At 41.5% G+C, this 17,334-nt stretch overlaps 1 protein-coding gene across 1 annotated transcript in view; it reads left to right on the forward strand.

The window, feature by feature from the left end:
• LOC144506603 (E3 ubiquitin-protein ligase DZIP3-like) overlaps positions 1-17,334 on the forward strand; it is a 143,337-nt gene that overhangs the window by 55,126 nt on the left and 70,877 nt on the right. Inside the window, exons 12-19 of the mRNA XM_078232952.1 lie at positions 1,400-1,675; positions 2,884-3,192; positions 5,389-6,045; positions 7,382-7,420; positions 10,850-10,938; positions 12,051-12,107; positions 14,121-14,176; positions 16,429-16,726. Coding sequence (XP_078089078.1) covers positions 1,400-1,675; positions 2,884-3,192; positions 5,389-6,045; positions 7,382-7,420; positions 10,850-10,938; positions 12,051-12,107; positions 14,121-14,176; positions 16,429-16,726 — 1,781 coding nt within the window. The remainder of the gene's footprint in view (positions 1-1,399; positions 1,676-2,883; positions 3,193-5,388; positions 6,046-7,381; positions 7,421-10,849; positions 10,939-12,050; positions 12,108-14,120; positions 14,177-16,428; positions 16,727-17,334) is intronic.

Here is a 17,334-nt window from a genome sequence, read left to right on the forward strand (position 1 = left end):
CTTGTATTTTAAAGATCTAGTTAATGTAATTAATCATTTGAACAAAGATTAGTTAATTCATTAAAGGCACAACATTTGCTACCCTCCAACCTTCAGGCACCTCACATGTGGCTGTCGATTATTCAAATATCTCTGCTAGGGGACCAGTAAACTCCTCCCTAGCCTCCCACAGTGTTCTGGAATGCATTTCATCAGGTCCTGGGGATTTATCCACCTTGATGCGCTTTAAGACTTTCAGCACCTCCTTCTCTGTAATATGTACACTCAAGACATCACTGTTTATTTCCCCAAGTTCCCCAACATCCATGCCTTTCTCAACAGTGAATACCGATGAGAAATATTCATTTAGAATCTTACCCATCTCTTGTGGATCTGCACATAGATGACCTTGTTGATCCTTATGAAGCCTACTCTCTCCCTAGTTACTCTTTTGCCCTTTATGTATTTGTAGAAGCTCTTTGGATTCTACTTTGCCTTATCTGCCAAAGCAGTCTTATGTTCCTTTTTGCCCTCCTGATTTCTCTCTCAACTCAACCCAACAACCTCTATATTCTTCAAGGGATCCCAGCTGCCTATGCATGTCATATGCCTCCTTTTTGATCAGGGCCTCAATATCCCGAGTCATCCAGGGTTCCCTACTTCTACTAGACTTGCCCTTCACTTTAAAAGGAATATGCTTACCATGGTTAACACATCTTTGAAAGCCTCTCACTTACCAGATGTCCCTCCGCCTTCCCACAGACTCCCCCAATCAACTTTTGAAAGTTCCTGTCTAATACCATCAAAATTGGCATCAGCCCAATTTAGAATTTTAACTTTTGGGCAGACCTGTCATTCTCCATAGTTATCTTAAAGCTTAAAACTGGTCCCAAAGTGATCCCTCACTAACACTTCTGTCACTTGCCCTTCCTTATTTCCCAAGAGGAGGTCAAGTTTTGCCCGCTCTCACATCAGACCATCCACATACTGAATGAGAAATTCCTCCTGAGTACACGCAACAAATTACTCTCCATCCATGTCCCTAATACGATGGCTGTCCCAGTCAATGTTGGGAAAGTTAAAGTCCTCTACTATTACCACCCTATTTTTCTATGTTACTTCAGTAACAGAAATTTACAAAATATTGCAGTTTTTTAAAACATTTTCAAAAAGACCACAAAATAGTAATCCCAAAATCAACCTAGAATGCTGGTGACAGAATGATGCCTCTGTTTAAAACATAGCACATGCAATGGGCCTGTTATACTTGTCAAATACACTTGAATGAAAAGGATTGTAAAATTGGGGTAGAGGGTTTTCAAATGTGATTTATTTGACAAATGTGTACATATATGAATATATATTTTTATATATAATCTGCATAACTTAAGTTTTTAATAAATTCTGTTCCCTCTTACAGATAAGTGTCGCTTGTTCTGTGAAGTCACTCTGAAAAGAAACTTGATTGAAAATGCAATTGCGGAAACCGGAAAAATGTCTGACTTGGTGGCCCGTTGTGGCTTGAAGGAAGCATTTATGGAGAAAAGCAGTGAAATTACTCCAGAAATGATTCTAGACCATGTTTTGGGCTGGAATTGCAATTTTGAAATCCGCCAATTCTTAGTTCTATTTAAAGATGAGGATCTTTCTAATCACCCACAATTAAAGGAATGGATTGGATTTATTTTGGAACTGGGTAAGATTTTGAGTTTTAATTTCCCTATGTTAAGTTGACACAATTATAGAGAGCTTGACATAATTGGAAATAAACATTTTAATTAGAATGACAAGTTTGACGTAAATGGAATTTGGAAATCTTTTCAGGACTAGGGTTGGTGAAGTATTGCAAATTTATGATTCCTCATCCATCTTGTCATATCTTTCATCTTGCAAAAAGTCATATCAATTTAAAATCTGATTTCATGTCAAACAGTCTTTCACTCTAAAACATCATCATCATCCAACTCACAGTGGTTAGCACTGCTGCCTCACAGCGCCAGCGACCCGGGTTCGATTCCCGGCTTGGGGTCACTGTCTGTGTGGACTTTGCACATTCTCCCCGTGTCTGCGTGGGTTTCCTCCAGGTGCTCCAGGTTCCTCTGTCCAAAGATGTGCAGATTAGGTGGATTGGCCATGCTAAATTCTCCTTCAGTGTACCCAAACAGGCGCCAGAGTGTGGCTATTAGGGGACTTTCACAGTAACTTCATTGCAATGTGAATGTAAGCCTACTTGTGACAAATAAATAAACTTTAAAAAAACAATATTGTTACTAGACTGTAGAACTTCATTTTCCTCAGCTTCTCTTTCCCTGATATCAGTGATAGTCTTCATATAATCTAGTCTGAGATTATTGTTTTTCAGCTGTAACAGATCAAGCGTTTTTCTCACTTCACTTTACTAGTACCTATTATCACTTTGTTAAGTTTTGTCTGCAATTTTTTCTTGTATTTTGATAATTGTGGTGCCATCTGTTCTTAGCACGGTTGGTTTCCTAAGGTATTGGCAGGTTATTCAAATTTTAATTGCTCTAGTGTTTATAATAGATCCAGGAGATAGAATAGGTCTTGGCAACCACATGGGCTTGTAGCGAATTAACAGCCACAATTTCACTGTATCCAATCTTCCTTCCTTGGAAGTTCACAGAATGATAGCAAGTTTTTTTGAAGCCTGTTTCCTAGTCTGATTATTTTACTTGCTCTGAAATTAAAGATTTTGGCCATATTTTCCAAGTCAGTGGAAAATTAGAAATGATGCAGCAAAAAACTGACTATGATTTGTTCCAGGCCTGTTTTGCATTGCTGGTGTAGACCATATTCACCTCCTTTATGTGTCTGAATGAGATTTCCTAACACCCTCCTGTTTGTGTCCAAACATAGTGATCTTTTTCATGTTTTTCTGTTTAGGTGATCAATGCAGCCTGTGCTTCTTGTATAGCTACAAGAAAGCAATAATCCAGATTCTTTTTGATGTGGAAAATCTCCTCATCTTTGCTCAAAAGCTGCTGTCAAGAAAAGCTCTAAGTAAAGAGGAAGTAAAGGTGCTCACTGCAACCCCATCTGAACAAAGAGCAGAGGTTCTGATGGAACAAATGAGCGCTCAGAAAGACCTTTGGCAGATGGGAGAGCTGGTGTTTGCCCTGGCTGATGAACGAGAGCGGATTCCTAAACTGAAGCCTTTATTTGAAGAGTTTGACCGAGAATTTGAAAAATTCAGTAAGTTGCGAACGAGATCGCAAACTAACGCAACTAATCTTTAAATTTCAAAGTGTCCAAAGCAGCATATGCAAACAAGCAGACGACATCAACTGGTGCCAGTTTTAGCTCCAAAATTTATTGTGAAGCTTTCTTTGAAGTCAGCTGCTTCTTGACTGCAATCTGCATTCCTGTAAGAAAAAACTTATCACTGTGGAGAATAGAATTGTACTAATGATTTGTAATTGATTACTCATGCTTGCAAATGTTTCTTTTACATTTTTTAACTTGCAAGGATCGGGACCATAGCTTGGAACCAAAGAGGAAGATGTCACCGGTTATTATTTAACAATTATATTCCAGATTTAAAGGCACAATCCTACCGGCTTCCACATCAGTCGATCAGCGTTGCAAGCCGGGCAGCTAGAGTGGGAGGACAAAAATCTAATTCACATCATCGCTGTCCACCTGGCCCCTTTTTACTGACGAGAGTGGCTTCGTGCCCAGAAAGGGCGCAAAGCCCATTAACAGAAAAATGTCTAAATTTAAAGGCATTTACCTGGTCCGACACAGCTGCTTCTGTCACCTTGGATGTTTCCACCCTCGCCAGCGTGACTTCTCGCCGGCGAGAAACACAACTGAGCTCTGCAAGGATGAAGGGGGCGTCGTGCAGTGTGTGTGTGGGGGGGGGGGAGGATCTATCAGGGGTGGGCCACGGAGGAGGACGTGACGAGGGGGCTTCTCGAGGGTTTGCTAGGGGACTCATCGGGAGGGTCCTGATGCCCAGATGACAGCAACCTGTGTTGGTGTGGGGAATAGCAATGGTGGATGATGGGGGACAAGGTCTGTTGTCCGTGGAGGCTGGAATGGAGGTGGCCTCCCATTGCACTAGTACATTGGGGCGCCCTGTGCAATGGTGCCCGAGTGCTCTGAATTTGGCTTGCCTGGCATACGTAGGCTCCTCCCCCCGTGGACACAAAACTCCCAGCTGTCAGAAAAATTGACGAGTGTAGGAAAATTGCAGTGCCGAGCTTGCCCAAAAGACTGGTGTGGAACACTCCCCTTTTCACATTGTTATGACACTTAGAATTTGTTTGTGAAGATTCCATCCAACGTTTTTCTGTTCTTCCCACTCAGTTTACCTCTTGACATTTTCATTATGATCTACAGTAGGGAATTGTTGAATTAGAGCTCTTAAACCACAACTAAGTGACCTTAGCCTAACAGAATGACCTAGACTTTCTGCCATCTCCCACCTCGCTATTACTGGAGAGTATCTCCAGGAGGGGGGAGGTGGGAATTGCGTGGCTCCTGTGAAGCCTCCTGACCTAGACTGTATTTTTGGCCCAGCATCATTTACAAATGGGAGATGGACTGTCTGGCCTCCACCAGGGAGCAGAACAATTTGAGGCAAAGAATTGCAGTACGTCTTCAGGGCCTTTTCATAGAGGGAAGAAAAGATGGGCAACTTTCTCTCCTCTGGGGCATATATTAGTTGCACTCGCAACATTTAAGCAAACCCTCTCTCTATGTTTGCTCAAAAGCCAACCTCTGGAGTCTTGCAGATTGGATGGTAGGTGCTTTGACCATCAAGAGTGTGCAAATGGCACAAAACACAGTATGAAGTGTTTTCCCTGAATACCATTCTGTTCCTGCCTATGCCAGATTTGTGGAAAGCTGAGAGGAATAAGAGCGGGTAGCTGGTATGTGATGGGTAATGGAGTGCAAAAGAGGTAACATGCAGAAGGTCTAAGACTGTGTTCAAGTTTGATTGGATACTGCTGTCTGTAATTGGCTGCCATTTCTAAATTAATTCTAGATAATGATCTGGGTAACTTGCAATGCTAATGGTTGAAAGTTCTGAGCGATATTAGTTACAGAGCAGCTAATAGATTTACCAGCATAATTGTAGCTGTTTTTCTTCAGTTGCTCTAAACGTATTGTAGACTATGATTGGAATTAAGACAGCAATATATTAGTTTTGCAGAGCGCTGCTACAGAGTCATACAAACATCTGGGCTTTTGCTCATGTAATCATAAAGATAAATTGTCAGTTTAGTCAAAAACGGCAAATTTCCTGGCTAAAATATTTTTTTATCCATGATCTTTGTGGAATTGTAATGTTGTAACTGTGGTACTTGCACGCATGACATATTTCTATGATACACCAATTATTTTACATGTTCTTCCACTAATATAATGCTTGCTGATATTTAGACAAAGGCCGTGTCCCTAATTTTGGAAACGTTTTGCCCGTGGATCCCCTGTCCCAGATCATGGATTATTCCTTATTTTACCGTCTCCTTCATCTGCTCATTATAAAGGGTACTGAGGTAGTTTTGAAGATATTTGATCGGGCAGTACCACCTCACATACTGAAGAGGGAATTGTTGAAAAATAAACGCACTCTGGAACCTTTCCACAAAGGTTCGTCAAGGACTATGCTTAACACGGGTGAATGGAGCTTGCTTTACCCACCTAACAACGAACAACCCAACTCAAAGAGATTCGACATCACACTACTGGCATCACTTATACGGCACATGAAGATCCTCCCTGCGCCACGACGTGGATGGGATGCTGAACCATCGGCAAACGATCAAAGCAAAAGCGCTGCTATATTGCACCTTTGTAACTCCCGAAACAAACTTCTTTTTGAAACTCTGAACACAGGAATTGAAGAACCTGAATTTACCATTGTGTGGGACAGAATCACAGACATTCTCACGAGGCTAGGAGCAGAGAGGCAAACATTAGAGGCACTTAAAGAATGTCCAGTTGAAAAACTCTGGGAAGATCACCATCGACTGGCTGGCTATCTGGGAAAACCTGTGGCAGATGTCATGCAACTGCTCTTGTCGTTTTTCCAACAAGGTACAGTACAAATGAAATAGAAAATAATATTTTCATAATTGGATAGAGATTGGTTTTGGAAGTATACAATGAACATGCGTCAGTCAAGTTTAGGCGCTACTTAGTGATGCCATTGATCATCGATTATAGTGTCGGAGGTCATTCAGTCCATCCCTGTGCTGATGCCAGCTCTTCAACTGCCATTTATCCATTCTTACTTCCCTGCCCTCCCTTTATCAGCTTGTATTCTTCCTTTACAAATGCTCATTGAATTCCTCTTTAAATGATGCTTGTCCTTTACCAAGTAGCCAGCAGCACGGTGCCCCAATGGTTAGCACTTCTGCCTCACAGCTTCAGGGACCTGGGTTCAGTTCCAGCCTTGGGTGACTGTGTGGAGTTTGCACATTCTCCCATAGCTCTAATTTCTTCCCACATCCAAAGTTGTGCAGGTTAGGTGGATTGGCCAGGCTCAATTGCCCCCTAGTGTCCCAAAATGTGCAAGTTGGATGGATTAGCCATTGTAAATGTGTGGGGTTCTGGGAATAGAGTGGGAGAGGGCCTGGGTAATGTACTCTGTCAGAGAGTCGGTGCAGACTCAAAGGGCTGAATGGACTCTTCTGTGCTTTAGGGATTCTATGATTCTAGCCCCTTATGATAAAGTATTACATAATTCCAATAAACAATCTGTGAGGGGAGAATTTCATCTACCTTCATCTCATTCTTCTATTGATAACATTACTAATTTGCAAATGTGTATTCATCATTCATATTTGGAATAGTTATCAATATTAGTGCACGTTTATGATGCTGCGAGTCAGATGCAGGATTCCCAACATAAGTGAGCAAACCCAAGTTCCCATAGAAACAATCTTCAGTAATGGTCGTTGTAAATATCCTTTAAGTGTTTCATGTAGGCACATTAATATAATGTCAGTCCTTGAATATAAACACTAGTCTTAAAGTTTGATTTTCCATAGTCTATTATGTTTTAACAAACTGAATAAAGCAATGAAAAAGCTGCTCACTTGTGCGTTACTGAGAATCACAAGAAGAGTTGGAAATCAAATCGGTATGTTTCTTTCCCTTCTGAATCTGTTGTTTCACATCAGTTGCATAGAGCCGGATGAGCCACTGATCTAAATGGAATGGGAGCTCCCTGTTCTGTCAAGCCACAGAGCAAATTGATGGACAATTAAATGAGCAACTTTCCTAAATGGCCAAACTGCGTGCGTGTTTTGCTGTTGACAATAAATTCAAAAATACTCAAATGTAATGTGAGGACTGAAAATTTTCCTTGGCATCATCAGGTGGTCCATCATTATTAACACTCTCATCCTTTTGTTTCAATATTCAATAGGGGTGCCCGTACAGACAAAAGGAGCAGCAACAATAAACAGTAAGTATTAGTGATCTTTGGAGCTACATTACAGTAATATACTCATTCAACTTTATTATCTCTGCCAAAAATGGTATACTTGAGGACTAAGTGGAACATACAGTAGTATATTCAAATAATGTATCTATTTCAGAGTGTATCTGTTTCAGAGTGAATATAAAAGGTCACATTGGATATTAATTTTCAGTAACCATATTACTGATGGAATTCAGTTATAGAATTAGATTTTCTGCCAGTTGACATCAAATGGGTGCATGCCAGCTGGAGTTCTGCCTTTTAAAAAATTTATTCATTCATTCGATACAACAGACATTGCCAGCATTTATTGCCTATCCCTAATTGCCCTTGAGAAGGTGCTGGTGAGCTGCTTTCTTGAACCGCTGCAGTCCATCTGTTGCAGGAACATCCAAAGTGTTGTTAGGACTTGAATTCCAGGATGTTGACCCAGCAACAGTGAAGGAACGCTGACATGTTTCCAAGTCAGAATTATGCATGGTTTAAGCACCTGCTGCCCCAGTCCTTCTAGGTGGTGGAAGTCATGGATTTGAAACATGCTGTTAAACAAGCCTTGGGTGAGAAGCTGCAGTATATTTTACAGATGGTACATGGTGCAATGGTGGGGGGGGAGTGAATGTTGAAGGTGTTGTATGGGATGCCATCAAGTAGGCTACTTTGTCCTGGATGTTAAACAGCTTTTTGAGTGTTGTTGGAGCTGCACTTAGCCAGGCAATGGAGTGTGTTCCATCACACTCCTGACTTATGCCTTGTAGATAGTGGACAGGCTTAGGGGAGTCAGGAGGTGAGTTACTTGCTGCAGAACCCCCAACCTTTGACCTGTTATAGCCGCAGCATTTATATGGTAAGTCCAGTTCAGTTTCGGAGCTTATTGCATTTGGCACGGATTGCTTCAGTATCTGAGGAGTTGCAATGGTGCTGAACCTTATGCAGTCATCAGCGAACATCCCCACTTCTGGCCTTATAATGGCGGGAAAGCTATTGATGAAGCAGCTGAAGATGGTTGGGCCTAGGGCATCACCCATGGAACTCTTGCAGCCAAGACCTCCAACAACCACAGCCATCTTTCTTTGTGCTAGTTATAACTCCAACCTGTGGAGAGTTTTCCCCCTAATTCCTATTGACTCCAGTTTTGCTGGACTGTGGTGACACAGTGTCTTTAAGAAATGTATTTTGTATATTTCTTGTGAAGATTATGTTAAGATTCAACTCTGCTAAACGGTGCTGATTTGTCTGTGCCAGACAGCCCATCTGCTGAGAATGCGGAAGAATAATTGCTCCTAGATACTGGGGTGTTTTAATCTGAACTAATACAGTTTTGTCTATTTTTTTGGTTGCCCCTTGGAATTTCAGAGTTAGGTTGGTTGATAAGAGTGCACCATGTGATAATGGGAAGAGCGAGGCTTACAGAGAGAAAAATCAGTTAGTTTTTGCTTGGATTGGCAAGATACAGCAGCTCTTCTCTCTGTCTGTCTGTCTCTCTCTCTGGAGATTGAAGTCTGGGACCTTCTAGAAAATGGGTATCTCTCTCCAGGTGTGTTAAAAGGCTTGAAGATTAGCAACCCATGTAAGCCTATGTGTTTTTGCTAGCTGATTCTGAAAGAGGGGTTTATGTCTATGAGGAATATTACTTAAATTGTAATTAATAGAGATAATTGTATCTTGTTATGTTTAAGTATTTCAATTGGTAAAATTTATGCTAATTCTTTTTGTTATAGTTAAACTTTAACGTTAAATTTTATTTTAAGAAAAACTTCCTAATGGGCCAATAGAATCACATCTGGAGTGAAACACCTTATCCTCACACTAATCCCGAAGATCAAAAATAATTTTGGTCCAGTCTAACTTTGTTATATACCTTGGAATTTCTGACCTGATCCCTAACACCACAATCCGTCAAATGCTGCCTTGATGTCAAGGGCAGCCACTCTCTTCCCTTCTTGAGGTCAACTCATTTGTCCATGTTTGGACCAAAACTGTAATGAAGTCAGGGGCTGAGTGACCCTGGCGGAATCCAAATTAAGTGCCCATCAGGCACTTGACTGGCTAGTGATGGGTCCTTTCCTGGGATTGAGGTACCTGGAGAGTGCCAGCCAATCAGAGATGTGCATTGTCCAATAGTGCCTCCTGAACCGGTGGCAAATGCTGGCAATATATCCACCAGAGGCCTTGGATCACCAAAGGCATAAGCCGCAGATTAGTTAGGACAATTGGGGGGTCGCAGGTTGAAGGAAATGACAGAGGGTGGCTTTCCTGATGGTAGGCACTCAACTGTATCACTCCTGTTTCTTGCTGAAAAGTAGGCTGTTTTCACAGGAAAATGTAATGTAAATCATCTGCCCAAGTTTGCCTCTTAAATCAGAACTGATTGGATCACTATGTTGGCTAGGTGCTGATTATGCACCAATAATAACATCTTATGGCACTAAAGTGGAAATCTTCAGCAATTATGTCCACTTGGAAGGATAAGTCGCTTTCTCATGGTCTGAATTTAGTTATCAGTCACTTCAGATTTCTTGATAAATTGCTGTTGTGCTGATAAAATTTGAGAATCAGTTAGGCAAAAACTTCAAATTAACAAAACCACTCAGTTTCTATAAAATTTACAGAAACTAGACTGCCCTGGCATTCATGCTTCACAAGATCTTCCTACCTTTCCATCTGCGCATAATGCATTTTATGGACTCAATTGCTTGTTGCATAATTCTCACCCTCACCTCGTTTCTGTTAAGGAAATGAAATTAATGCTTGTGTCTCCACAACACAGTTTCACTTTCAAGATCAGCTTTGTTCATATAGAGTGGTATGTGATGGACAGACAGGCAAGCAAAATGGGTACTACAGGTACACTATTGCCATGTCATGTCCAATGCAATGGTGCCCCCTTTTCTCTCGAGATCAGCACTGCAGATAAGGAATGTATTTGATATCATTCTGACTCATGTTTACTTTGCTCGGACTTTCAATTTATACTAGAAGAAATTAATTGTAATTTTAATTTTGGATTTGAATCCGTACCACCGTAATTCCAAAATAAAACCTCGGCTTACCAGGTCCATGGATTTCTGAATAGTACAGGAATTGGTCTTTAGTGAGTTTCCTTGTTAGCAGACCTTGATTGAAAGTTGTGGTCCCCTGGCCTGATTTTATTTTTTTCCAGTCCTCATGTTTTCAGAAAGAAATTCTCATTAATTAAGTGATCTTGTTTTGGTTTTTTTTGTGAAATCATAATTTTTCAGTGTGCGATTTGTGGTTTAATAATAGCAGTATGGGCTGTTCAACTTTGTTTCCTTATTACAAACAGAATCCCCCAAAGTTATTGGTTTTACAAGTACACTAAAGGTCCCAAAACTGAGTAACCTGCATATGCATTCTGAAACAAAAGTTAGGCTGACAAATTGTTCTTCTGTTTAGCAACCGGCTTGCCTGCACTTCCTCCTCCAGTTGAGACAAAAGAGAAAATAATGGACTCAACCGATTTAAATGATGATGATGACTCAATGGTAAGATCTTCCTCCTATAAATTATCACTGGTCATGTTTGGAAACTTGTTAGATGATTCTTTCACCTTCAGAATGTGGAGAAAGAGACACATAGGCCGGAATTGTACCATCCTGCTCACCATGGGAGTTGGAGCGGGTGAGGGGCAGACCCAGTGGAAAGGTCCATTGATCTCGGGCAGGATTTTACAGGTTCGGGATGAATGAGGCTGTAAAATCCTGTCCATAGTCTCTGCCAGATAAAGACCCAGTTAAGCCCATTTCAGTTTGCTTCCCCCTTTGAAGCAATTGCTGATTTGATTCTAATCAATACATTTTGCACGACTAATACAAAAAGAGAAAAAAAACTTGATACCACCAATAATACTTCTATAGTCTGTGGCTGTACAATAGGATTAATCGTAAAAGAGTCAGAGGCAACTTGATTGAAACATATAAGATCCTGAGGAGTATTGACAGGGTGAATATGGAGAGGATGTTGCCTCTTGTGGGAGAATCTAGAACTAAGGGTTGCTCATTTAAAATGGAGATGAGGCGCTTTTTTCTCTGAGGATCATGAGTTTTTGGAACTCTCTTTTTTAAAAAGCATTGGAAGCAGAGTCTTTGCATATTCTTAAAGCAGAGGTGGATAGATTCTGGGTAAGCAAGAGGGTGATGGATTATCAGGGATAGGGGGAATGCAGATTTGAGGTTAGTATCAGATCAGCCATGACCTTATGGTGGAGCAGTCTTCAGAGGCTGAATGGTCTTCTCCTGCTCCTTGTTCATATGTCCGTAATCTTGCACTTTCTGATTGTGTTTGTTTAGTGCAGGTATGCCAAGAGTCTTGTAAACCGTGCATCATTAAGTTATATGTTAGGCTACATCTTGCCAAGCCATTAGCAGCTGTAGCATTAATGAGAAGTCTGCTGACAGACATTTTTACACATCCATATGCAGCCTTGGAAATGCCTAATCTGCAGCTAACATTGTCAATGAGATCATCCAACTCAAATTTGAATCGCCCATCACGGAAAGAAATTGCCCACTTGGTCTTCACTTGGAACCAAGATTGGTGAAAAGTTTTAGTTGAGGGCTATATGTCACTGATTAATTTTCTTTTGGTCTCATTGTAGGTATTGAAAACCAAAACCAAGTCTAAGAAGAAAAAGAAGAAGTCTAAAAGTAAAAAAGTAAGCTGTGTTACCGTTTAACTGAATTAAGGAAGTGTCTCTGAGCTATGAATCATAGTGACAGGTCAGAATGCACGCTGATTAAATGATTACTAATGGAGAGAGCATTGTATTTGTATTTGCTTCCAATAATCCATATCATAATTAACTGTAAATAGACACACCATGCACCAATAAGTTACTTCAATGACCAATCAAAAATACTATTCTCATGGTTTAGGGGCTAACATATTAGCATGGAGACTGGTAGAAAACAAATAACTTAGATGAGAGGAGTGAAGGCATGGTCGCTAAATTTATAGATGCCACAAAGTTTGATAGGAATTTATGTTACAGACAGATGTAGATAGTTTTGAGTGAATAGGCAAAATCAAAATAGGCAGAATGCAGTATAATGTGGGAAAATGTGAAGCTGTTCACTTGGACAGGAAGAATAAGAAAGTGGAATGTTACTTGAATGGTGGATGACTGCAGAATTCCAAAGTTCTGAAGAATCTGGGTGTTCTAGTGGATGAGTATGCAGACACAGCAAGTAATTCAGAAGGCTGATGGAATGCTATCCTTTGTTACTTGAGGAGTTGAACATTAAAATAAGGATGTTATGCTTCAGTTATACAGCGAATTGGTGAGACGACATCTTGAATACTTTGTTCAGTTTTGATTTCCTTATTTAAGGAAGGATGTAAATGCGTTTGGGGCATTTCAGAGAAGGTTTACGAGATTGATACCTGAAATGAACTAGCTGTCTTATGAGGAAAGGTGTTGGACAGACAGGTTGTTTCCACTGGAGGTTAGAAGAATGACGGGTGATTTGATTGAAGTGCATAAGATCCTGAATGACAAGGTGGTTGTGGAAAGGATGTTTCCCCTTTTCCTCTTGTGGGTGAGTCCAGAACTAGGGGGCACTATTTAAAGTTGGGAGTCACCCTTTTAAGACAGAGATGAGAAGTTCTTCTTGAGTTTTACAACTCTGGAACACTGCCTCAGAGGGAGGTGGAGGCAGGGTCATTGGATATTTTTAAGGCAGAGGTAGGCTTTTATACAACCCTACAGTGCAGAAGGAGGCCATTCGGACCATCAAGTCTGCACTGACCACAATCCCACCCAGTCCCTATCCGCATAACCCCATACATTTACCCTAGCTAGTTCCCCTCACACTAGGGGCAATTTAGCGTGGCCAAGCCACCTAACCCGCACATCTTTGGACTGTGGGAGGAAACCGGAGCACCTAGAGGAAACCCACGCAGACATGGGGAGAATGTGCAAACTCCGCACAGACAGTGACCCAAGCCGGGAATCGAACCCGGGTCCCTGGCGCTGTGAGGCAACAGTGCTAACCGCTGTACCACCATGACGCCGTTAGGCAAAGGAATCAAACGTTATCGGGGGCAGATGGGAATGTGGAATTCAAAACACAAGCAGATCAGCCATGATCTAATTGAATGGCGGAGCAGACTTGAGGGTCCAAATGGTCTACTACTGCTCCTGTTTTGCATATTTGTATGCAGATGTTGCCAATATCTGTGTGGTCCAAATTTGGAATCCTGGTGTCACATCAGCCACAGCTGATTGGACTGAGAGATGCCATGATATTTAGGACACAACTGTAAGCAGTCACATCAATGGAGAATGCAACATGGTGCAGGCAGCAGCCTGTCTCTGTGGAAGCCAAGTAGGCCTGTGTAGCTTGATTAGAAACACACCATCGTTTAAATCCAGTGTTTAGTCTACTCTAATCCATTTATTACTACCCAGATACAAAGGAGCACATGGATACATTAGGCAGGATTTTCCGGCCGTGCTCGCCCTGAAACCGGAAAATCAGCCCCCCCGCCACCTGCTACGATTCCCATTGTGGGCGGAATGGGAAAATGCGCCCCATTGTACTTAACCTGCGCCAACACCATCAGGTTTCATTAACAATGTGAAATCATTATTTTGATGGAAAGGAAGGCAGAGTTCGCCAGCGCTCCTGTGTGGATGAAATTTTTTGAAACAGTCCTTTTCTTCCAGGCTCAAATCAATGAAGAGAATCAAAATACAGCCCATGATGCAGCGTCTGACACACGGTAATGTCCATTTTAAATGGACCAATCTTCTTTCCATAATTGACAGAATAATTCAATTTCTGTTTCCTCCCTTCATGTATAAGCACGTTTAGATTTAATTCAATTATATTTGTAGCCAGATTTTGACACGATTTCTTTACTTGGCACATTTGGTTTATATCCATGTTGAATCAGTGTGAGACTGATGAAGTAATTTACATTGAAGCATCAGATGGGACTTGAAAAGAAATAATAATCCTAATTGTGTACCATTGAGCTCAAATTGAAATATTGTGTGAAAGCTTTGACTCTTTGGCCTACAAGTCTGTCTCTTAATTCATTCATGGAATGTGAGCATTGCTGATAAGGCCAGCATTGATTACCCATCTGTAATTGTCCATCAGATGGTACAGTACTATTTTTGGGCACTCCCCCTCTTCAGGATACATAGGGATCTTGAATATTATGGTCCAAGAACAGACATTGGGCCTCTGTCTTCATTCGCACAGGAATGATGATGCAGGAGGAAGCAAAGAAGGTGAGTGATGGAAGAAACAGCCCACAGTTGAGTGGTGAGCTCTGAGAAGGATCATAAGAAGTATCAGCTGACAGTGAGTGTGGTGTTGTCCCTTTTATGGGGGTGAGCTGCCAAAAGGATCATGCGACCCATGTAACCAATCAGAAACTAGGGTCACCCTAGCAAGCTTATGTTTCTGCATCAGTTCAACCCTGGAAGCTTGAAGCCTCTTGTGTTATAGTTATATGTAAATAAAAATTGCTGTTGTTAATTATTATAGTGAGCTACAGGATTAGGACCTGGAGGTTAGAGTTGGGGAGCCTGAAGGTGATGGATCTCAAAGACTCCTACCTCTTTGTTCAGAGGGGAGTAACTTACTTTTAGTTGTGGGCATTCTATAAGGTTGCCTCGGGGCAACTAATCAATGTTGTGCTCCCTGTTTTCAAAAGAATGTTGCTTATTGAAGAGAGTTGAAAGGAGGTATGAACTTATTTGAATGATTCTTGCTAAGTACAGGTTTGGGAATATGAAGGGCATGTGATGCTGCATAAAACACCTAGTTCTAACATTGCTGCAAGACTTTACCCTGAAACCACTATACTTTGAGAAGGATTCAAGCATTCTGTAGCAGGAGGACTAGAAGCTGGGGTTAAATCCAGTTTTGGGTTTTAGCCTCTTCCATGGAGCATTGGTAACTTCCAGCAATGAAGGTGGGGAGTGGGCTTACATGCTATACAAGGCATGCATGGTCCCACTTCACATTGTTCACACATCATTTATCCCTGACAAATCAAATTGAAAGCTCACTACCAAAGGAACAAAACTGACCTTTTGGAAGAACACAAAGCAAATCATCCACCTCTTTTCCATGAAACAGCAAGGTACCAGTCTGAAATCACAACGGACTGTACATTGGCTGCCCCAGTAACCCTGCTACTGGCATGGACATCTGCTCCAAATATATAGACTACCTTGCCAGTTGAATTGGGACAGGTTCATCGCAGGGACAGAGTAGCGAGCTGATGTTACCACATTACTGGTGACATTATAGGAAATATTGGAATTTCCATGCTGATATAGTCCAAGAAGTATAATGAAAAGTATTTTGTTAGTTGAATTGGTATTCTAAAATCTGTTCGACCCACCCATGGACGAGCAGTAAATGGACTGGGTAGCGTCTAAGAAAGGGCCTGTTTGCCATTTTCCATTTTAAGGATCAGTACTCATGATCTGAGCGGCACAGTGGTTAGCACTGCTGCCTCACAGTGCAAGGGACTCGGGTTCGATTTCCAGCTTGGGTCACTGTTTGTGTGGAGCTTGCACGTTCTCCTTGTGTCTGCGTGGGTTTCCTCCGGATGCTCCGGTTTCCTCCCACAGTCCAAAGATGTGTGGGTTAGGTGGATTGGCCATGCTAAATTGTCCCTTAGTGTCAGGGGGACTAGCTAGGGTAAATGCTTAGGGGATAGGGCCTGGGTGGGATTCTGGTCGGTGCAGACTCGATGGGCCGAATGGCCTCCTCCTGCGCTGCAAGATTCTATGATGCTTTGATATGTATGTATATTGTTTCTGTAGAAAGAATACAGAAAAGATATGAGAAATAGTGGGAAGAAAGAATACCCCTGTGAATAAAAATGAGAATTTGAATGTCCAGCCTTTCACTCTTGCAAAATGGTACCAAACTTTGGCTGCAGTTTGTCCTCATTTTTACTTCGCAGCAAACGTGTTAGGTAAACTTACTGAGTTTTATTTGTAACAGTGAGACCCTATCAATTCCTGTGCAAGAGAACCAGCTGAATGAGAGTGGAAGCAACAAGGAAATGGCAAATTCCAGCTGTGATGTTTCTGCCTTCAGTGCCTGTGCACCAGCCTCATCACTGATCGCATTGAGAATGGTGACTGACAACAGTAATGCTGGTCCCTCTTTAACAAGTCATGAAGTCAACACACTTGACGACTTGCCTGATCAAACATACCAAAGTGATGGAGAGCTGGATGACAATGATCATACTCTCATTGATGAGGAGTCCACTGGTTCCTCAGTATGTGCTGCGTCAGTAAGTTTAAGTTTGAGTTTATGATCTTTTATAAATATATCTTTTTAAAAAAACTTAGTGCAGGGTGTGATACTCCTTAAAGGTCAACTCAGTTATGGATGAGACAGTCATAGAATCAAACCAAAATTTACTTTGATTCAGGGTGAATGTTCCCTGGAGTAGAAGAATGGATGTTGAGTTTATTATAATCATTGAGCCGGAGGTGTTAGTGATAATTTTCATTTGGTTTGGTCTTGATTTAGCCCCTACAGAGCTCCCGATCTTTGTACACATCACTCACATAAGAAGACAAGAGATAGGAGCAGTCATGCGAGCTTGCTCTGCTATTTATTACGATCATGGCTGATCTTCAGCTCCACTTTCCCACCCACTCCCTATATTCCATGATTCCCTGAGACACCAAAAATCTGCCGCTTGTAGCCTTAAATATAGTCAGAAATGGAGTACCCACATCCTGTGGGAGAGAATTCTGAGGATTCACAAGCCTTTAAGTGAAGACATTTCTTCTCATCTCAGTTCAAAATGATTGCCCCTCATCCTAAGCATAATTGCTGGGGAACGCCACAGTAGACTTTTGTCACTGATTAAAAAGTATAGATCTGGTGAAA

Source organism: Mustelus asterias, chromosome 17 (assembly GCF_964213995.1).
Source record: "Mustelus asterias chromosome 17, sMusAst1.hap1.1, whole genome shotgun sequence".
In the NCBI taxonomy this organism is placed as follows: Eukaryota; Metazoa; Chordata; class Chondrichthyes; order Carcharhiniformes; family Triakidae; genus Mustelus; species Mustelus asterias.